This window comes from Morchella sextelata, assembly GCF_020137385.1.
Source record: "Morchella sextelata strain SCLS chromosome Unknown scls_3, whole genome shotgun sequence".
NCBI lineage: Eukaryota > Fungi > Ascomycota > Pezizomycetes > Pezizales > Morchellaceae > Morchella > Morchella sextelata.
In genome coordinates, this window is record NW_025408618.1 from 2,991,364 (window position 1) to 3,012,900 (window position 21,537).

Below are 21,537 nucleotides of genomic sequence, written 5' to 3' on the forward strand. Positions count from 1 at the left end.
ATTGTAGGTTTTCGAGATCCATTCACCCACCCCTGTCCAAACAATTATATAAACGAGGAATAAAAATCAAGGTGTATATATATTCGGCTTAAATAGCCACTCTCCATCAATTTGTCTTAGAATCTTAATCTCCATGTCTATCAACAATTGACAGCCACCCTTCCCACCTATAAAAACCAAGAAAAGAAAAGAAAACGTACGCAATGAAATAATTTATGCCCCAATGCTTGAGGTACTATGAATGTGACGAACCTAAATATGTGTCTACTACTAGAGGGATACTAGCAAACTAATGACAACTGTTGACCACACGAAACCGATGTGTATATCAACTGAAGAAGCGGCTGAATCTTTTTTTCCGCAACACGTGTTGACATAAGTCACATTATTTGCCATTGCCGCAACCTCGAATACAGATCCATTTCCCGCCTCATAGAAATCGACTAGTAAAAAATTTGGGTAGCGTTCCCAAAGCCCTGTTATACATTAGACAGTCTTTCTAGACAATGGAAACGATGTACTTATCGAACCTCTGCATTGATTCGCCTGTAAGCCCAAGGACCCTGGCCCGTCTACTGCGTTCGTAGAATTAATAGCCACAGTGTTTGGCACTAACAATGATTGACCAGCGAAAGAAAACTCGACATTGAGGTTGTGATTCGCCATGTAAAGCTTTCCCTCGGTGTCGTTTCTAGGCTGGTCTGGAGGCCTTTCGATAGTGCAAGGGAACGCTGCGTCGGTTTGAGAAAATGGCGTCTCCCACATGTAACTGAATTCGTCCAAAATATACGGAACGATACCCTCGTCTGCTTTGTAATCCATAAATACGATAGCGCGTTTACCTTCGAGTGCCGCGTGTTAGCTCACTCTACCAAGAAAATTGAAATATTTACTTAAGGTTCACGTCATGGAACTACCTGTCAAAATCAACTCTGAGAGAGTTGGCCACTGATTGTACCTAATGTTTCGTTTTGGTGGCACGTATGCAATATCTGCCAGCCCAGAATTGACCAGAGGATCAGTATAATTGCCAATGTCGACGAAGTCTCCATTGCCTATAAGAATTGTGACAACTTCAAAGGGATTTCGTTTGATCCATTTTGCAACCTTAGTGAGGTAGTCTTCAACCGTTCCAGCGTTAAGGATATCACAGCTGACAGGGGAAAATTAATAATCTTCATCTGAAAATGCTTAGGATAAAATTCTTCACCTCGTATGGCAATAATATAGGGTATTGTTGACCATATGGGTTTGTCCCTGGACTAACATTCCGAGAAATGTAAGTAACTATTTAAAGCTGATAAAAATAATTTTATATAGCCTCGTTAGGACAACATACGCATTCGAATTCCGTCGTTGAGTTGTGTCTCCACGTCCAACTCCTGATTGGCAGCCGCATTACTTTGGCGTACAAATGGGGAGTTGTGGGTTCCGATATAAGTGACGTTACTGTACAGGCGGGTACAAAATTCGACATAAAGATTGCAAGGTTGGGTATTTGTGGGAAGTGTAGTTGTTGTTAATGTTCCTAGTGCCGAAGTTGAGGTCGCCAACGTCAAAGTCCCATTTGACCTTGTAGAGGATGTTGTCGTCTCATCTTTCCCATCATAAGTACCACGAAGTAGTGTTTCTGATGCGGAAGTGTCTAGGAAAGTACTGCTCGCTGGTGTAGTTGCACGGCCCGTCGCCGCCGTTTTTGTTGTTAATAAGCTTGTTGAGAAAGAATAATCTGTAGCTGTGGCTTCCAAGCTGCCTTGGGCAAGGGCAGTCAAAAAGCCGTGGCAGCAAATGAGCAGCCATGACTTAAGCATTTTGATGATATGATTGTGCCCCTCCTCCTCCTCCTCCTTCTTCTTCTTCTTCTTCTTCTTCTTCTTGTTCTTGTTCTTGTCCTTGTTCTTGTTTTTCTTGTTCTTGTTGTTTTTATTCCACCGCTTATGCTTATTCTTAGGATAATATCCTGGAGGGCTGGTGTAATTTTCAAAAGGCCGAGAGAGGGACCCACTGGATATATGTGTGTAATGAAGGAAGGATAGGTGGATAGAAGGGACGATTCAAGACCTCAGCACAGGCCGTCCTACCCGGGTTAATGGTGCACTTTGACTTGGAGCTTATTGATTCTCTAATTGGCATGGGGGGAGAAATACATACCTGTAGTTACATGTGTCGCCCAAATGGAGGTCCCTATAATACGAGAGAAGGTATTTTCTTGATTTAGAGGGGCAGAGTACATGTAGGTACATGTATAGTACCTGTGTGTGTATAGTAGAGTACATGTATGTAGGTATAAAGTAGGTACAACTCCTGACGTTTGAAAAAGGAACCACTACGTCCTATTCATGTACATGTAGGTACACCACCCAGTCATCGGAGTTTTTGCCGTGCTTGAGCTAGGCATAGCCATGAACGCTTGGATCTACAGGCCCTAGAAGTCGTTCGTCGAGAGCTTGCAGGCACCCCTGCATATCGTTGATCTTGGTAATAATCCTCCCTGTCCGACAGGAGGTCCAACACCGTCCGTCAACGTCACGGCGATTACTTATGGACGTTTACGGCAATTAGTGAGTCCATAATTCACTTTTGAGCACATCATAGGTTCTTCATTACGCGCGGAAGCTTCACACTAGCTGGGATCACTTTTTACTCAAGCACAGCCCATCTATATCCCAAGATTATCATTTCTTGTGACGGCTCTTTACTTGTTTTAAACCCGCTGGAACGCTTTCATGTATATGTATCTAGGGAGACTCATTTTTTCCAGGGTCCGTTGGTCAAATAAAATACATGCATTTATGTGCTGAGAGTTCCCTTTTACGACCACACTCTCCAACACACCCTGTTCTGACAGATATTTCTTCGGAGTTCTTCCCACCCTTCACAATAAATAAATATACCCTCATTGTCATTATCATCATTATTATAAAACGATGTTTGGTCGTCAAAAAGGAGAGGGCCCTCAGTTGTCTTTCAAAAACACCACCCTACACAGAAAACGGGTCACAACAATAGCGGAATTTTGTACCTTCGTCTCAATAGTCTTCTCAATCCTGGTTTTAATTGGCAACATTCGAGATGTCCGGATACTTGATGACATGTACTTCCTTCGGATTGATGTTTCCAATGTTATCCCACGATCAATACCAAATGCAGTACTTGTCAACTCAATTGCCCAAAGTTTAGGTCTTCGAGACTTCTATCAAGTCGGATTATGGAATTATTGCGAAGGTTACAATGGCCAAGGAGTGACTTATTGCTCGCCACCCAAAGCCATGTACTCCTTTAATCCGGTAGAGATTTTGCTATCACAACTTCTAGATGGGGCCACAAGTAAGTTTTTGTCCTATTCTGCCTTGAGGATGTCCTTAATCAACATTACTAACCATATTATCTAATCCAGTTGCCATGCCAGCTACAATAACTGATGCACTTGCCATTGTAAAGATGGCGAGTCATTGGATGTTTGCATCTTATATTATTGGTATCTGCTTAGCGGTGATAACTTTAGCAATAGGTAAGTTCACCACACACGCAGCCGTAGCTTATCTTCGAGAATGATACTTAAGACAGAGTACTTAATTGTCTGCGGCCTTACAGGTTGGATCGATATCTACACTCGCTGGAACTCTCTTGTGACGGGTCTCATTTCCCTCGGTTCTGCACTTTTCACAACCATTGCAGCTGCGATTTCAACTGCTCTCTTCGTTGTTTTTCAAAAAGTATTTGAGGACCAGCCGGACTTCAATATTCATGGGGACCTCGGAACTCGCATGTTTATATTCATGTGGATGGCGTCTGCATTCGCCATCCTGACCTTCACACTACATTCTGCAATGTGCTGCTGTACCACATCTCAGAGAAGGGCTAAGAAAATTACAGCTCAAGGTACTGGAGAGCATTCGACTGCTACAAGTACCAGTGAAGAAATAGCGGAGAAAAGGGCTATAGAGCGAGGAAACTCTAGTGCGAGAAAAGATGATTAAAAGAAACTACAACAACTCTCAAACGATACGTGCCACTAGTTGTATAACCTTAGATGTTTTTTTGATAGACGGTGTTTTGGTTAGATTGGGTTTTACTATTATTTTCTTTCCCATCACATATTCCGCCATGTGACCTTACATTACAAATTTAACCTCCTAGCCATTGACTGTCACATTCTTTATTTCGCGCTTGATATGTAACTCTAAACCTTTGAATCAGAGGATATATTTCAACCCTCTAGAAGTATCATTAGAAACAAGGAATTTTCATGTCTATTATCTAATCATGTCCAGGCAAAAATCTAGATACATGGCTGATATTTACCCCACACCGCGGCTACCTGTTGTTCATAAAGAAGTCTAAGGGAAGTAGGGGAGGAGAAATAAGATCAAACCATAGAATTAAAGAAATCTCTTGAATTCCAGGCTCATATCGTAAAAGAAAAACAAAAACAGCGCCAGTAAATCTCATACCTAGAAAACTTTTGTCCAAACTCCAAAAGCACGATACAAAAGAAAAGGAACAGTGGTAAATAAAATACAAAAATGAAAGGATCCAAACCCCCACCCTCCCCTATGCAGAATATATGCTTCGTTGATCTAGGTGTAATTGAGGTCTATAGAATAGGAGGATGCTAAAGGGTGAGAGGTATTCGTCCTCGAGATTCCCCCTGATTGCAAAGCACTCCCATCCCATCTAAATTTTGGCTTCCTCAGACCTCATCTCTCGAAATGCCTTTGCAGACATTTCCAACACCGCTTCGAACCCCAAACGGCCTTTCATCGCGTTCTGACCAAATCTCTCTACCGACCAATCTTCAATAGCACCGCATAGCCTCGAAAACGCGCCATAAGCGGTTATCTGAGCATCTTGCCTGAAAAGAGTCTTCGATTCGGGAGCAATGGGATCAGGTGAGTAGATCACAGTCTCTTGCACCGAGACAAAGTTCGATCCGGTTAAGTTCGTTGATCGGAGGGTTACTGTGCGTTTCGATGGATCGACTTCTGATACTTCACGAACAAATGACTCCTCTGTTCCGCCAACGAACTTCATCAGCCATCGTGGTGCGCTTTGTTTGCATGTGATCAGTCGCTCGGTCCGGAGCTATTTTGAGGTTTCCAGTCAGTAACTGAATTAAAGCTTTGGGGTAGTAAAAACTCACTACACCAGTTGAAGGATCCACACTCCTTGATAGTGTATCAACCGCAACAACATGGGTGCTCTGGGTGTTCCATGCGCAGTATTTCCTCCAATTTGCGACGGAGACGTTGGCCCAGGGATAATCAAAAGTGCAAGAGGATTCGAAAACCTTCATTTTCGATGGGGATGCTGATTAGGACTAGGGAAGAAAAGACTCCTTTCTCGCTTCGGCTGCCTCTCTTTTTGGTTTATTCAAACTTTTTGCCCTCAGTGCTCCCTTTTTGTTTTGTGCTTGTTTTCTCTTCCTGTTTCCTTCCCCTGTTCGTTCTTTCTTTCCTTCTCTCCTTCCTTCTTCCCTTTCCTTCCTTCCTTCCTTCTTTCTTCCTTCCTTCCTTCCTTCCTTCCTTCCTCCTTCCTTCCTTCTTTCCTTCCTTCTTTCCTTCTACTAACTCCTTCGAGGTAAGATAATAATTTCAGCCGACCTTGTTGTAAAGACTTAGTATACGAAGTATATACCTAAGTAAGAGACGCGGGACAACTCTACTTGGATTGCAGAGTTGGAAGATGGTGGAGGATGGGGTGAAGTGACAGTCGTGTGAGCGGAAAGAATCTGTTTTATCGATCGTGGAGGGATCGGCAAAAGGAATTCCGAACTTGCAATGAGGAGGGTCTAAAGGAAAAATTTTTGTAGCGAAAAAAAAACGGAAAACCGAACGAAAAACAAGGCAAAAAAAAAGAGCCACATGTGTGTAGCAGCTGGCCGGTTAGTACGCATCCGACTAGTACATACATACTCAGGTTAAATGTAGGTACACACTGCCACTGGTAGTGGTCTTCGGGTGGGCGGGCAATGACAATCAAGCTACATCTAGATTTGCTTGTGATTTTTGCGAAAAGTCAAGTTCTGGGAAGGCTCCGGGAGCTTAGGGGACAAGGATAGCGGTATTCTTCGGGCTAAACTACATACATGTAGGTACATGTGGTATGTATATGGTAGTGCACCCGATCCCCACCACAAAATCTGTAAAGACGAAGGCACTTTCCTTTCAGAGATTTTCATAGCTATCTATTTGAAAGTTATATATGGATAGGTGTTTTTAAAGAGTAAAATAAGAATGTTGTAAATACTCTACGCCTGTAGCTTATCTCAGCGAAAATCTCGGCGCCAAGGGGCCGAGTGATATCACATGATTCTATCCTGGGCATTGACCCAGTTCGGGCGGGCAAAAGGATCTAGTACATACAGGCAAAGGTGGCTGTCGTTGTCACGGTGTATGCAGCTTTGAGGTCATGATTGCTAATTAAGAGGGTTTAGATTTTGCACAGTAGAATAATGGTAATCAAAATCGGTTGAAGTGGCGGTTGAGGTTGAGGTTGAGGTTTTTAGGGTGCGGTTGAAGAAAACCTCCTGACTTCAACTGGCCCAACTCGTTCTGAGGGCGGTTGAGAGTAGAACTTTCAAAAGAGGAAGGTCCGCACCTGTTGTAGTAACTGTTGAAGTGTTTTTTTTTGCCCGATGTTTCCTGTATCAAGACCTGTCAATCGCCATGCCTCGCTATTTAGATAAGAAAAGATTCCTACGGAGAATTAAGGCCGTTAGACAAGTGGAAGAGCTTTTCAATGCGGGCTCCTTTCAACTCTGGAGTTCTAGATGGTTGTTGTCGCAGGTTGTTGAAGAAAGTGATACAGACATGTTCATCAATTTTTTGATTTAGATTTTTCCAGCGAACATAATGCTCTCCTTCCTTTGACGTTGTAGGCTACACGTAGTGTTCTGATTCATTCTCGCTTAGTGTAAGCAAAACAAATCAGAGGGCATGATGATGTCTATTCTAGGAGACTCGCTCTAGCTAAGATAATAGGAGACTAACGGTGTAATGGAGCTATTTCAACTGTCTGGTGTATGAGTACACACAGGGCCCGGTTACATGCTGAGAGTTATTGTTAGAAGCCAGTAGCACAGTGATATGTGAGTACTGTCAGTATGGTTAGCTACCAGCTGTTAGAATAACTACATTCTGGGTGTTGGAAGGGGATCTACTCATGGGAGCAATGTGTGAGGGATGCGTGCCAGGCTACAAGAGTACACTACTCAGAGATCAGAGTTCGGTTAACAACTACAAAGGTAGAAGTCTCCAAAGTCTCCAAAGTCAACGTTGAGTAGGAATCTCCTGAGTCTGATATGGGCCCCGCGAGCTACTTTATCAATAAAGATTCACTAGAGTTAGCGGATGGTAATCAACCTTCTTCGACATAATAGTCCAGGTAGAGTATGAAGTCACTATAGAGTAGAGTATATAGAATTGTAAAGTCAAATAGAGTTGTAACTTGGGTATCAACAATTTATATTATTAAGACTCTGATTTTGCCGATGATGGTTTAGCTAGTCAGTGAATGACACCGTATTTATGTCTCTCGCATATATCTCGAGGACCCCGTCTACTAATAATACAGAATACAATCGGAACCTGTACGAGACCTTGAAAACAACCAAGAACATTTAACTCTTAAGCCCGTAACCCAAACTCCTAAGCCCGCTGAAACTCCTCAACCTATTTACCCATTCTAATGCATGTTTCCCTGTCGATGTTTCCTCTCCATCGGCCGTCTGATGGATAATCATTAGTGTCGGCTGCTCATAGGTCTCCGACGGCAAGGCTACCTACTCACGCCTCTTCCCAAATCGCTCTCCCACATCATCAGCAAACCCGCAACCTCCGCCAGACGCTCTGGACGCTCGAGGCGCCCAGGGCGCTCGGTAGACAAACTGCCTCTCCAGAGAAGCAGCAGAGCGTTCCTGGCGCTCCCTGGCGCTTAGCATTCCGCCCTGGCGCGCACTAGGCTACTCGCGCGCCCTGGCGCGCACTAGCCCTCCCAACGCGCCCCGACAGTGATACGCTTACCCCGACGCAATGCTCTCTCGCCTGACGCTCTCTCGACGGAATGTTCTCTCGCCTGAGACTACTACCTATCTCCTGGACGCTCCTGGAGCTCTCGCGACGCCTCAGGAAGCGTTTTGTCCGCTCCTGAACCTCTCTAACGACTCCTGGGCATATCACTAATGCTTCTGGAGCACTCCCGACTGCTCCAGCGGCGCCCGACGCACCGCATTTTACCTTTCAGCGCCATGTTTTTACCAGGCATACTACTCTTTGCTTTAGTAGGCACTGCTTTGCAGAGCATCCAAAACCGTGATTCTATTACTAAATACTAACACTACAAGCGTCTTGAAATCGCCAATCGAATATAATACAGGTATATAGGTATCTCTCCAAAGCACTCGCCGCTGCTCTCCAAAGCACTCGCCATTGCGCTCCAAAGCACTCGCCGGTGCCCTAGAGATCCTTTTCCTCCTCCCCTCCCTCGCGATCCTCATCTTCATCCTCCTCGCCTTCCTCTTCCGCTTCAATGCCCCGAAGTTGAGCCTGAACCACCTCTTCCTGGCCGCCACCGTTGTCGGAGATATCCCCTGGAGCACTCGGGGGTGCTCTCCGAGCATTCCGGAATGCCGCAAGATCCGCCGCTAACGCTTCGTCGTCCTCGCTAAATCCATCTTCCGGTATCACCTCAATAGTGATACCCTTCTTCTCTCGTATCTATCAAGGTTAGCCTCCGTATGCAGAAGAGCGCTCCGCCATTGTAGCACCCATCTATAGCATACCTTCTCCCGGAGGTTATCCTTGATCACCTCCAACGTTGCCTCCTGATTCTGCCTACTCCTCCCCTTCCATGTGTTGCTCATCCTATTGAACGTTTCTACTCGTGTGCAATGTCAGCGCGCGAATCCACTATAGCTCTGGGAGCATCTGTTACTGCTCTCAAAGCACTCGCTATAGCTGTAAGGGGATCAGGGATGCTTACTGACAACACTCTCATTCTGTGACTGGAAATGGTCAGGCTTCACGTATGTTCCCGTTGACCATGCCCGAATGCCATGCCAAATTGCAGTGGATATCAGGCAAATAAATGTAGGGGTAATCCGCTCTAGGAACTCGGGGTCTTTTACCCCTCGCATCCTGACCCCATCAAAGTATTTATAGTACAATATGTCGATAATCTCTGGCGCAAGAAACCGTAGACGGTAGGTCTAGTATCTGTTAGCAGCGTTCGCGAGTGCTCTCCAAGCATTCCGGGTGTCCGGGTGCTCTCCGAGCATTGACACCCGAGTGCTCTCTGGTCATTGACACCCGAGTGCTCTCTTAGCACCCCCGGGTGCTCTCTAGGGATTGATCATACCTCGTAATGCTGCGCAGGGCTCAAGAAGCGATCATTCTTTAAAAGATACTCTACTTGAGCAGCCCTCGCCTCAGGACTCGAGAGCTTTCCAAGCCCATAGATGGTCGAATCCGCCAGGCGCCCTTTAACCTCGTGCATCAAGTGCGAACGGACTCGGGAGTGTAGACTTCTGACCTATCGTTGTCAATTACGCTTCCAGAGCACTCGTCAACGTTTCAAGGGCATTCACCTGTTTGATAACGACCTCGTCCAGATCTACCGCACATCCCACCCTGCGACTGGCAGCTGCCCACATGTTCACTACCAGTACCGAAAGCCTCGCTGCAGGTGGAAAAGGCTCATGTAGAGGAGTGTGGTCCCCGATTAGCGTGCTGCACTCCTTCTCAATCCTCTGAGCCTGCATTGAGAGAACGTTTGCACTCCTCGAGCTAGGTAACAAGGATCTCTGAGATAGGTTGCTCGCATGAATGTTAACAGTGCTCTCAAAGCGGTCGTCAGTGCTATCGGGAATACTACTAACCTCGCTTTCTGCTATAGGAGCATTTCCTTCCCTAATAGACGACGAAAGCTGTGCAATATCGTAGACTCTTGGTTGCGCTTCTGGTAAATATACCTGAGGGCTTGAGGGAATCCGGGGACTGCTCATAGAGCTCTCGCCAACGCCCTCAAAAGGCGGGGAGGAACGATAGGGGCGGTAAGTAGGTGAGGACTCCCCGTATCGAGAGCGCAATGAGGAAAGATCGATATGGCGCGTCGAAGAGCTGTAATCATGATAATAAACAGGTTCAGAAGGCCTAGACTGTGTGGGTATTGGCGGTGCTCTCTGGGATGCATTCTGGCTGGGTGCCGAAGTGGGAGCTGCTCTCCGTACTACCTTTGCACCCGGACGTGCTCCCCTCTAAATCGTTAGCGTTTTCTCCTTAACATTAATGGGTGGGATGGAGTCGAACCTGTACCACATCCACCGACACGTCGGAGGAAGCAATAACCTCCGCTACCGCTCCGGTTGGTCTCCTCCGAGCATTGCCCAGTGCTCTGGCAGTAGTCGGCTGCACTGTACGAGGCCTCTTCCCCGTACTCTGGGATCTCTGCTGAGTGGAGGCTTGAGGTTCTTCTGACTCCTCCGGGTCGTCCAGGTTCTCCTCAGAGCTCTCCTGGGCGTTCTCTGGGGAGTCATCATACTCCGAGTGGCTGGTATCGGCGGTTTCCTCCACCTCTGGCACATCCTCCTGATGCTCCTGCACTTCAACGCTGTCAGTATTGCCATCGGGGAGATGGAATTCTACCCTTCTAGGGCTGCTTCTTCCAGTGGATGTGTCGGTAGAACACAGAAGCCCTTTACGCGCTATTGGGGCGGTTGTCGACTGACTACTCCGAGTGCGGGCTGGCAGTGGAGTCAATGGTCGGCAAGGTATCTCAGACTCGTCAGTCAGTAAATCTTCATGTTCTTCAGGTCGTCTTGGGAGTCGTGGGCGCTTTGGGGCAAGAGGTGCTGAACCGGAGGAGCGCTTGGTGGGAGCCATTCTGATGGCTAGCAGGAATATCCTCAGTGCTCTAGGAGCACTCGCGGTATCTTTGATTAGAAATCAATTCTTGGCGAGAAAATTTGCGCCGCTAATCAAGAAGAATTTGCACGGCTAATCCTCCTACGGCAGGGATCCGCTCAACCGCATCATTTGTAATCACTCGTTTTACTGCACTTTGCACTTTCTGAAGCAATACCGAGTGCTCTGAGAGCAATCTAGGAGTTTGACTCGACTCTGAAATAAAAGCAATGCAATTACGACACGGAATAATCTAATCTAATCTAATCTCATCTAATCTCATCTAATCTCATCTAATACGACAAAACACATCCATTGATATATGCTCGCAAGACAAAGGAAATCCAAAACATCAAATCGTACAGCACCTCCATCTCAGTAGCACTCGCGAGTGCTCAGAGAGCACTCCATACTGCTATTCAAAAACCCATCAATTCATATATGCTCGCAAGACAAAGGAAATCCAAAACATAAAATCGTACCGCACCTCCTCCATCTCAGTAGCAGTCGCGAGTGCTCAGAGAGCAATCTGTACAGCTTTTCAAAGGTTAGTAGTGAGAAATCCGCAGGAAGAGTGGTGAGAGACTATACCAAAGGAGACTAATGATGCCCACCACCATCACCACCACCACCGCCTCCACCGCCTCCAGCTGGCCTACCACCTCCACCACCACCACCACCACCGCCTCCACCACCGCCTCCAGAAGGTCCACCACCACCACCACTACCACCACCGCCCGGAGGTCCGCCCGGAGGAGGAGGAGGAGGAGGAGGAGGAGGAGGAGGAGGAGGAGGAGGAGGAGGAGGAGGAGGAGGTCCGCCCGGAGGAGGATTACCACCACCACCACCACCACCACCGCCGCCCGGAGGAGGATTACCACCACCACCACCACCACCACCACCGCCCGGAGGAGGATTACCACCACCACCACCACCACCACCACCACCGCCCGGAGGAGGATTGCCACCACCACCACCACCACCACCACCGCCTCCAGCAGCAGCCGCGAGTGCGTCAGCAGCTCTCTTGGCTGCTATCCCGGCAGGCGTCCAGATTACTCCCTGTGCAAAGTTTGCGTCAGCAACCCCTACACCCAGAGGATACTTCCTCAGGTATTTGGGGTCTAAGTCGTCGATAGCATCCTGCTGTCTATCGCGACGTCTAACAAGAGTCTGGATTAGCCTTTGATTACTGGCATCAGTTCTGGGCAAATATACCCTCAGTCCTTTAGCATTGATGCGGTGATTTCCCTCCTCGTAATCAGAGTCCTCTGCTGGAATATCGATCGTGGTGTAATCGTCTTCCTCGATATGAGGGAATGCTCGTGTCAGCGGCGGTGTTTCAGCACCACCCAAATTAGCACCCGCGCCCGCTCTGTGGAGTACCGCCAGTATCCTCCGAGGCCTGCCAACGCTATTCTTCAACCAACCCTCGACCTCTTCCGAATCAGTGATCTGCACCTCCATCGGCCGAACAGGAGGATTGGATGCCGGTGGAACGTTATCGAGTGCTCCCCAGATACTCCTGATTGCTCTGCCGGGTGGGGTGTGCTTCAGGATCAAATTGCAGAGCCCTGGAAACGTTATCTTGGTCAGAACTCCAATGAACGAATTCTGATTTCGTCGATGGTTCCAGTCATAGATAGGGGGCGGGGCAACCCTTGAGAATGCTCCTAGAGCATCCGGGTCTACCACCGTAACCATTATGGAAGGTCTATCGAGATCTGCGGACACTGGGTCCCGTTTACGCTTCTTAGAGCGTTGGGCGGGCAGACCACCGTCCTCATCATCATCGCTATCGTCAGCAACTTCTTTATACTCGCGATTTCCCTGCCCCCTCGATAGCTTTTCCTTCTGCCCAACATCACCGATGAGCCACTTCAAAGCGTCCGCGAGTGCTCTGCGGGTTGCGGAATCGCCTCCGTTCCACATAGGCAGGAAACCACGGAGAGGGCGTATGTTCAACACATGGAGGCATAGAGCATCGAACGCTGCTGCTCCGGAAACGGTTTTGTTGACCCAACCGGTGTTCTGCATCTCCGCTTTGAGGCTGTTGCGGATGTTAGTGTACAATTTAGGGAGGTTGATCAAACCTAAAGCCATCTTTGCTTTGTTTGCCTCAGTCATTCTGCCGGGGTATCGGGCTTGAGAGATTGGGGATGATGCTTCTGGAGCACTGGCGTATGTTACCTGAGCACGCGAGGGAGTTTCTGGGGCACGATCTCTGCGGCTTTGCCTCTGCTCTGCCGGTGGAGGGGAACTAGGTATTGGTAGCCGACGGCGACCTCGGGATTGAGAGCTCTGTGAAGCACTGGCGACTGCTTCTGGAGCAGGGGCACCAACTGGGAGTACGGTTCTACGGACAGGGGCCGACGGTTGTGGCGGCGAGCTGCCCAATTCTGGGGAAGTGCTGGAGACTCGTTGAAGTGCTCGTCCTCCTTGGGGTTTTGGGCCTGCTGCTGGGCCTGCTGCTGTCCCTGCTGCTGGTCGCTTTGCGGAGTGTGTTGCTGGGCCTGCTGGGCCTGCTGCTGTGCCTGCTGCGGAACGTTCGCTGTCGGACTCGGCTTCAGATTGCACTGATTCCCACTCTTTTGGGAAGAGTCTCGAGTGCCGAGGGGGCGGTGACGAGTGCTGTCGGGAGCTTGAAACCACTCGGGGATGCTTCCGGGAAGACGACGACTGCGGCGGGGGTGTCTCTTCTATCTCTTCTGGGATAGGCTGGAGGCTTTTCTGCTCTTTGCGAGACGAGGAAGGGGAGGACTTCTCGTTCTTCTTCTGCTCCTTCTTCTTCTCCTTCTTCTCCTTCTTCTTCTCCTTCTTCTTCTCCTTCCTTTCCTTCCTTCGGCGTTTTTTGCTATCTGATTCGTCGGTGTCTGGATCGCGATCTCGCTTCTTCTGTGAGCGCTCTGGAGTGCCCTGAGGGGAGGATGAAGGCTATAGTGAATATGTGATGAGTATGGTTCTGAAAGCAATAGGATTAAGGAGGATATACCATCTTATATATGATCGCTAGGTGTGCAGCTTGAAAGCTTGAACTTGAAACGAAACTTGAAACTTCAAGTTGAAGCCTAAACTTGAAACGTGAGCTGAATGCGCTTTCAAGAGGTATCTTGAAAGCTTAGATAGCAGGGAGGGGCTTGAAGTGATAGGTAGCGCTGGAAGATGGTTAGGAAGCTCTCACGATCTGGAAGGAGGAGAAGGGTGCTCTTATACCGAATACAATCAGCTATTCCAGGGCTCATCATGCTTCCGAGAGCACCCCCGTGTGCTATACGAGCATCCTCGGGTGCTGTACGAGCATCCTCGGGTGCTGTACGAGCACCCCCGGGCGCTCCCACCAGTGCTGCATATGGTGCTCCAAGCCGTGCTGAATGTTTGCTCCAATACATGACGTAGATCAATGCTCTAGGCGCACTCGAAGATTCTACTCTGGAGGTTTGATTCAATTGAATGACGTAGATGAATGCTCTAGGCGTACTCGGGAATGCTCTGACGGTAGTACCAACAGTGGTGTCGATTGGATTCCTATGTTGGGTTGGTGTTTGTGTTCTTGTTGGTGTCGGGGCTCTGTGCGCTATGAAGCTGAGTCGGAGAGTGTGTATCCTCTGAGCGCATATCCGATATTAGTATCGAATTTGGCGGTGAGAATGGTCTCTCCATGATCTGAATAGCATCCGCGAGTGCTCAGAGAGAGAGAGCGAATGCTGAGAGGGTAGAACGGAGCATCGTTGGCGGCATGATTGTGGTGATTGTTGTTTCTTCTCGTTGTATGCTTGTGTTTGTGTTTGCATTATTCCGTTGGAGATGTATGACGTCAAAATCAGCCTCGCTATGGTGGAGGTGCGAGCGCAAGGCTCACAATCACTTGGCGAGCGCTCTGCAGCGAGCACTCTGTAGAGCACTCTGCACAACCGCTTGGCGGCGAGAGCCTCATTGGATGACAAATCGTTCGTAGAGCACTCTGCACCGCCTGCAGGAAAGAGCCTCCGCCTTGGCAGACTGCAAATTCTCGAGTCCAATGAAATCGTCTTGCCCTTTTTGCAGCAAGAGGTACAGCTCCTCCGCGAATTTTGACAGACATCTTCGAACGATCCATCCTTTGGAAGCAGATGAATGGCTGGGAAATCAATATTCACTGCTGGAGCACGATCAACCTGCAGAGACCCCCGACAACACTGACGAGAGCCCAGAGAGCATTCCCGATTACTATTCAGACACGCATTACGATTCAGAGTCGGACATTTTCGACCAAGATTCGGGTAACAATTCGGACCTCGAATCCGAATCATATTTCGTGATGGAAGAGGCAGATGGCGATTCAAATGGGCATAGTAGGGCATCTACGACAGTTTACGAGGGTGCTGGAGAGCCACTTTACCGCTCGGAGGACTACGACGAGTGCTCACAGAGCCTTCTCCAATACCCATGGCACCCATTCCGGTCAGCATACGAGTTCAGAATAGCACGCTATTTCACACTGTCCAAAGCCTCACAGGGGAACATCGACAGCTTCTTTCTACACGCTCCGCCGAGTAGTGGCGAGTGCTCCTACAGCACTGGGCGGGGTTTTATCAAGAGGTTGGAGGAAATGAACGATATACTGGGAAAGGCGAGCTGGAATCATTCGGAGGTGGATATTGGGGGGGAGAAGATCTCTTACTACTACCGGGATCCAATGGTAGTCGTCCGATATCTTCTAGGGCAACGTGCCTTCCGGGAGTCATTGGTGTATTCGCCCGTGGTGGAGCATAATGAATTCGGCGAGCGAATGTACGGGGAAATGCATACAGGAGATTGGTGGTGGGAGATACAGGTCCGTAAACTTCACCCTGTCAACTTGAGGTGCTCTATGAGCAGTCGATGATGCTACAGGAGCAGTCGCTAATGTCTTCTCGACAGAATACGTTACCGGAGGGGTCCACTGTCGTACCAATTATCTGCGCGTCGGATGGCACACATCTGACAAATTTCAGCGGGGACAAGAAAGCCTGGCCAATCTATCTTACCATCGGGAACATCAAGTCGTCGGTGCGCAACAAGCCCACAGGGCATTCATTCATTCTCCTAGGGCTGCTACCAGTGCCACCGAAGCTCGGAAAGAATACAACACTCGCTAATTCCGTTTTAAGACGTCAGAGTCAAATGGCACTGCATCGTGCCCTTGGGGAGATCTTTCAAAGCATTCGCGAGTGCTCTCAGGTGGGCGAGCTAATCAAATGCGCCGACGGCTACGAACGACTATGCTTTCCGGTGCTCTCGGGCTGGATCGCCGATCAACCCGAGCATTCAAACTTGCAAAACATTAGCACTAGTGCTTGCCCGAGATGCGAGGTGGAGTTTCACAATCTTGGGAGCACTCGTCGAAGCTCTATGCGCAATCACGAGGACTACAGGGAGAGGGTACAGCTATTTGGCGAGAACCCGGGCAATCTAGAACCGGTAGAATACCTTGTTGGGAGATCCGTCAAAACACTCTTCAATGCTTTCTGGGGTATGCCGAGGGTTAATCCGTACGATCTCAATAAACCGGACATACTGCACAATATTTACCTGGGGATGTTGAAGCACATGATGGAGTGGATTCAGGGTTTCTTGAAGAAGCATCATCGATTGGAGGAATTCGACAAAGCTTGGGCTTCGATTGCGCCTTACCCTGGACTAGCAGTACCAAACAAGGCATATCGTTCTACCACCCAATGGCAAGGGAAAGAGATGCGGAATCTGGGGCGGGTCGTTCTAGGAGCACTCGCGGCTGCTCTGAGAAACCCGGGAGTGGCTGTCAGGAGCGACTTCGCAAAAGCTTTGAAATGCGTTCGAAGCCTAATAGACTTCCACTTAATGGCGCAATATGGGAGTCATACAACGAGCACACTGGACTATATGGAGAGCTATCTCGAGGATTTCCATAAACACAAGGATATCTTTTTAGAATTCAGGGCGTACAAGAAGACGTTAAAGGATGCGAGAGATCGAACGAAAGCAATTAGTGGCTCCCAGAGCACCCAGCGAGGCTTGGAGGAGATCCGGGAGATTCGGGAAAGATCGCACTTCAACTTCATCAAATTGCACGTCTTAATGCACTACCGGGAGCACGTTGAGCGCTTTGGTAGCATTCCTCAATACTCCACGGACGTCAGCGAGCTTGCCCATGTACGGCAGGTAAAAGAAGCTTACAGAGCGTCCAACAAGGTTGATGCTGCGACGCAGATACTGGACTATGGAGGGAGGCGATTGGCGTTAGAGATTCGAATTCTGAATCTGAAAGACATCGTCGGAGGTTCTGAGAGCACTGACGACATCCTCTGGAGCCATCGGGATAACCTCAAGGAGTTGCTCGACATTTTCAAGATCGAGGACCGCAAGAAAACGCCAAATGAACGCTCAATAGTAGAAAGCGGACTGCCCCTGAAGCGTCTTTGCAACCCCTCCGCGAAATCGGAAAGACTTTTCAACGTGGCAGACGGACTGCAAATGAGCCATCTCACGCTATATCGCCTGATAAAGGAGTATGCCGAGGATGCGGGATGCTCTCAGAGCTTTGCCGGAAGCTCTGAGAGCATGTTGGAGCGCCGGGTGGAGGTTTTCACATGCTTGCAGGTTCCGATACCAATCTTCCAAAGGCCTGACGTATACGAGGTTCACAACATCAGGTGTACGGGAACAGCATCTTTTAGGAAGGGGAAAATAAGAAAGGATTGGGCATGGGTATCGGTAGGTTCCTCAGAGCAGTGGGGAGTGTTTCGGGGACGCTTACCAGGACGTGTGGAGGCTCTGTTCAAGGTGCGGGATAGCACAGGGCGCGCACATAGACTATGTGTAGTTGAGCTGCTTGAGGCGAAGGATCGTGGTATCGCTGATAGCTCACATGGGCTGCTGAAGGTCTGTAGGAGGAGGAGGAAGAGGATGTGGGTCGTGAATATTCGGAGTATATTAGGAATGGCCCATTTGTTCGAGGTGGATGCTGGCAATTGGCTGGTAAATACTAGGATAGATTTGCGTACGTGGAATGAATTCAGTTGAATGCTGTAAAGCATTCCCGAGTGCTATGCAGTGATGTGAGAGGATCACCGAGTGCTATGCAGTGATGTGAGAGGCTTACCGGGTGCTATCCAGTGAGAGCATTACCGAGTGCTATCCAGTGATGTGAGAGGATTACCGAGTGCTATCTAGTGATGTGAGAGGATTACCGAGTGCTATCCAGTGATATGAGAGGAATACCGAGTGCTATCCAGTGATATGAGAGGAATACCGGGTGCTATTCAGTGAATGCTCTGAGGGCAGTGGCGAGAGCTCTACGAGTGGAATGTTAGACCCAATAGGACCGTCTAATTCAAAATTCGTGTCGTTCTGCTAGTACGCATGCGGATTGGAAGAGGGAGGTGAGTATCGGCCGCTCAGTATCTGAGGCTGACTATCCAGCAAGCCAGCTCCAGGAGGGCGCGGTAGGCAGGCATTGGTCTTCCGACCAGTAAAGTCATCCTGCACCTTTTTCCAGTCCATGTTTGCTGCTTATGCATGGACATTGAGCTTTTCAGACGAGCCGTACCATGGCCTCAACCTCAAGGCTTATGCCTTTCACAAATCGACAGATACATACACGTTCGTCAAAGGTTTGGTAGCCATCTCCAGTATACACGACAGTGCTCGTATCAGTATTCCGCGACTGACCGTTCAGCGGCGTGAAGAATACCCACGTGAGATATCGTTTGAGGGACCGGCGATGCCTACCTTGCCTTTGAAGAAAGCGTATCGATTCATATGGGTCTAAGTGGGGGGTGTCCCACCTTGAATAGTATTATTAAAGATGTTTCCGCAGCTCTACGAGCATTGGTCAGTGCTATGGAAGCATTCGTGGTGCTCTCCGGACGTGAGCAATATCTCTTGGCAGTGCCTGGAAAAACTCATTGACGAAGAGTGTCTTGGCGTGGGCGATATGCTCTGGCGGTGCCTGGCGAGCAGCTCGTTGAGAATGCTCTCCTGGCGCAGATAGTACTGACGAGTGCTCTCTAGGCGTGAGCGATATGCTCTGGCAGCGCCTGGCGAGCAGCTCGTTGTGATTTGATCTCCTGGCGCAGATATTACTGACGAGTGCTGTCAGGGCGCTGACGCTGTCTCCTGGCGGGCCCCGACACGTCCGTGATTCGTTGCCAGTCCCTGGGCGGAAACTCATTAGTTGATCGTTCTTCAGACGCAGGAGGCATACCCAGGCGTGTCATGGCGGAGAGAGCATCGCCGGGTGCTCTCAGGACGAGCACCATATCGCCTGGAGGTGCATGACGCGTGAAAGTGCACGACGCGCCTAGAGAAGATTGCGGAGAGAGCATTGCTGGGTGCTTTATGGATGTAGGTGATATCGCTCAGAGTACTCTGTAGACAGTAGCATTAGCGAGTGCAAAGAAGCTCATTAGGGAGTACGAATATGCTGCTCTGACAGCGGACTGCTTGGAGCGAGTGCTCTGCTTGGATCGAGAGCTCTGCTGGAGCGAGTGCTCGAGTTGCAGTCGTGAAAAGCTCTCTTCTCTGACGTGGTCAGATGATTGGCACTGCGCTCTGGCGGAGTGTATAGACGATTATGCGCCCTGGTGCTGCCAGACAGAGAACATACTGCTCTGGGGGCGTCGGGCGCGGATGCTAGGATCGCCTGGCGCGAGCACCCTGCTGTGGCAACGCCTGGCGCGAGCACCCTGCTGTGGCGACGCCTGGCGCGAGCACCCTGCTATGGCGACGCCTGGCGCGAGCACCCTGCTGTGGCGACGCCTGGCGCGAGCACCCTGCTGTGGCGACGCCTGGCGTGAGGACCCTGCCCTGGCGACGCCTGGCACGAGCACTCTGCCCTGGCGGCGCCTGGCGTGCCTGGCGCCCAGGGCGTAGGCGCTGCGCCCTGAGGAATAGCAGAGTTTGCTGATGATAGCAGAGTCCTCTCATGCCTACAGGTACCGCCGATAGGTACTCGGTCGGCTGGTAGCTTGCGCCGATACACTTCGAGTGGTCTGATCTTCGATCTGATTGCTTCCAGCTGTCCCTCATATATCCACCGGTCCAAAAGCACTCCCCTCCGGCGGTTTGATGCTCCGGAGGTTATTATTGGGGTCGAAAATGTGTTTTTTACAACTCCGTATTTTAGTCGTATATTAATTGCACCACACCTCGTGGGTGCGAACCAGAGTTGACATTAGTACTTAGAGAGTATTAGGAGCATCTACTAGCCTTTCTTCTATTCCCGTAAATACTTGGCATGCCTGTAACAGTATCCCAGGAATATTCTAGAAGAAAGAAGGAAAGCAGAAGTATGCTTGAAGGTATGACCTTTCGGTACTCCCTATTGGTACAGTGCGTAGACTGACTTCTGCAATAGTGCATCAAGTTCAGATACAAATGGACCGATTGTTCGTACAAGGAACCTACTGTTGTCAGGGTGGCAGCAGTGAGAGTACAAAAGCGGAAAAGAGGGAATTGCAAGTCCAACTCTCAGAAGAAGGCTAAAGTGGGTGCTGTTGTGGCAGAGGATCCAATTGTTGTACTCCCGGAAGTTACAGAAGATTTTGTATTTCAGCCTGAGTAAGATTCGGACAATGAAATCATCTGGTAGAAAAATGTCTCTTTGAGTCTATGTTTACTAGTTTTCTTTTATATGGGTTTTTTGGTTTCTATGTTTCTCTTGAATAAAATTATGATTGTGTTTCCGCCTATTTGATTGCTACAAGCACTCTGAGGATAGGTTTAAGACCCGAAACAGCTAGTCTGTCAGTGCTCTACGAAAGTTACATTTGCTACAAAGACACTTCCAAAACCGCTACCAAAAAAACTACTACACATCATACCCGCTATATTATCGCTTGGGAATAGAACCAAAGGATCTTTGATCTTAGGAGTACCCGAAGCTATTAGCTATGTTGAAAAGACAAAGAGAAACGAGTTCAGAACCCGCTGTTAAGCAAAGAAGGTTGGAACAGAGGCTTCCCTCCTAACCAATACATGGAAAAAGACCTATACTGAAGGCAGGACTGTCGTGGACGGTCAAAGGAAAGGTGTAACGGCAGCTATGTATTTCGGCTAGGTGATGAACTGGGATGAGGGAAGGAGGTATTGTGTAGTGGAATTAGGATTTGTAATAGGGATTTCTGTTATGTTCTTTGGGTTTCTGTTATGCGAAGGTATTAGTCATCGTTGGATTATGGATGGATATATAAGGGGGCGTTGTCTCGTGCTTTTGTCTGTTTTCCTTCTTCTCTTTCTTCCCTACGTAACCTCTGTATTTATTCCACGAATACTATTCTTTGTCCGCACTACGTCATAGGGCTCCAATCAGTTTATCATACCAGGTAGAGCCACCCATAGTCCATAGTCAAAGCATACCTTTACGTCTACGTCCACGTCTACGTCACTACCTAGGTTGTATTCCTTGGCACCACAGTCTATCGCCTACGGTCCCCGTGATAAAAGGATGAAGGCGCCCAAAGGTCTTTCCTGTTTGACACCGGTTGTAGAGGAGCTATCCTCAACCAGAGTTTTGTCAGGAAACATGGAATCCCCTTAGTGCGGCCGGATCAACCTCTGTAACGGAGCCATCTCAACTGTCTGGTGTATGAGTACACACAGGGCCCGGTTACATGCTGAGAGTTATTGTTAGAAGCCA

General features: G+C 48.9%; 4 protein-coding genes across 4 annotated transcripts; 1 reads left to right on the forward strand and 3 right to left on the reverse strand.

The window, feature by feature from the left end:
* Nucleotides 1-116: 116 nt before the first annotated feature.
* On the reverse strand, nucleotides 117-1,811 carry H6S33_009614 (uncharacterized protein; the record flags this gene model as incomplete). The annotated part of the gene is made up of 7 exons (XM_044841028.1): nucleotides 117-123; nucleotides 201-235; nucleotides 385-476; nucleotides 531-842; nucleotides 918-1,153; nucleotides 1,211-1,262; nucleotides 1,340-1,811. 7 exons carry the CDS (start codon nucleotides 1,809-1,811, stop codon nucleotides 117-119), a joined length of 1,206 nt encoding a protein of 401 aa, XP_044698429.1.
* Nucleotides 1,812-3,269: 1,458 nt separating this feature from the next.
* Nucleotides 3,270-3,980, forward strand: H6S33_009615 (uncharacterized protein; the record flags this gene model as incomplete). Its single annotated transcript, XM_044841029.1, has 3 exons — nucleotides 3,270-3,327; nucleotides 3,398-3,511; nucleotides 3,595-3,980. 3 exons carry the CDS (start codon nucleotides 3,270-3,272, stop codon nucleotides 3,978-3,980), a joined length of 558 nt encoding a protein of 185 aa, XP_044698430.1.
* A 697-nt stretch (nucleotides 3,981-4,677) lies between these two features.
* H6S33_009616 (uncharacterized protein) lies at nucleotides 4,678-5,296 on the reverse strand (the record flags this gene model as incomplete). The annotated part of the gene is made up of 2 exons (XM_044841031.1): nucleotides 4,678-5,085; nucleotides 5,144-5,296. The coding sequence occupies 2 exons, from the start codon at nucleotides 5,294-5,296 to the stop codon at nucleotides 4,678-4,680; spliced, it is 561 nt and encodes a 186-aa protein (XP_044698431.1).
* A 3,160-nt stretch (nucleotides 5,297-8,456) lies between these two features.
* Nucleotides 8,457-10,880, reverse strand: H6S33_009617 (uncharacterized protein; the record flags this gene model as incomplete). Its single annotated transcript, XM_044841032.1, has 6 exons — nucleotides 8,457-8,717; nucleotides 8,783-8,877; nucleotides 8,983-9,208; nucleotides 9,358-9,531; nucleotides 9,587-10,255; nucleotides 10,308-10,880. The coding sequence occupies 6 exons, from the start codon at nucleotides 10,878-10,880 to the stop codon at nucleotides 8,457-8,459; spliced, it is 1,998 nt and encodes a 665-aa protein (XP_044698432.1).
* Between the last annotated feature and the right edge of the window lie 10,657 nt (nucleotides 10,881-21,537).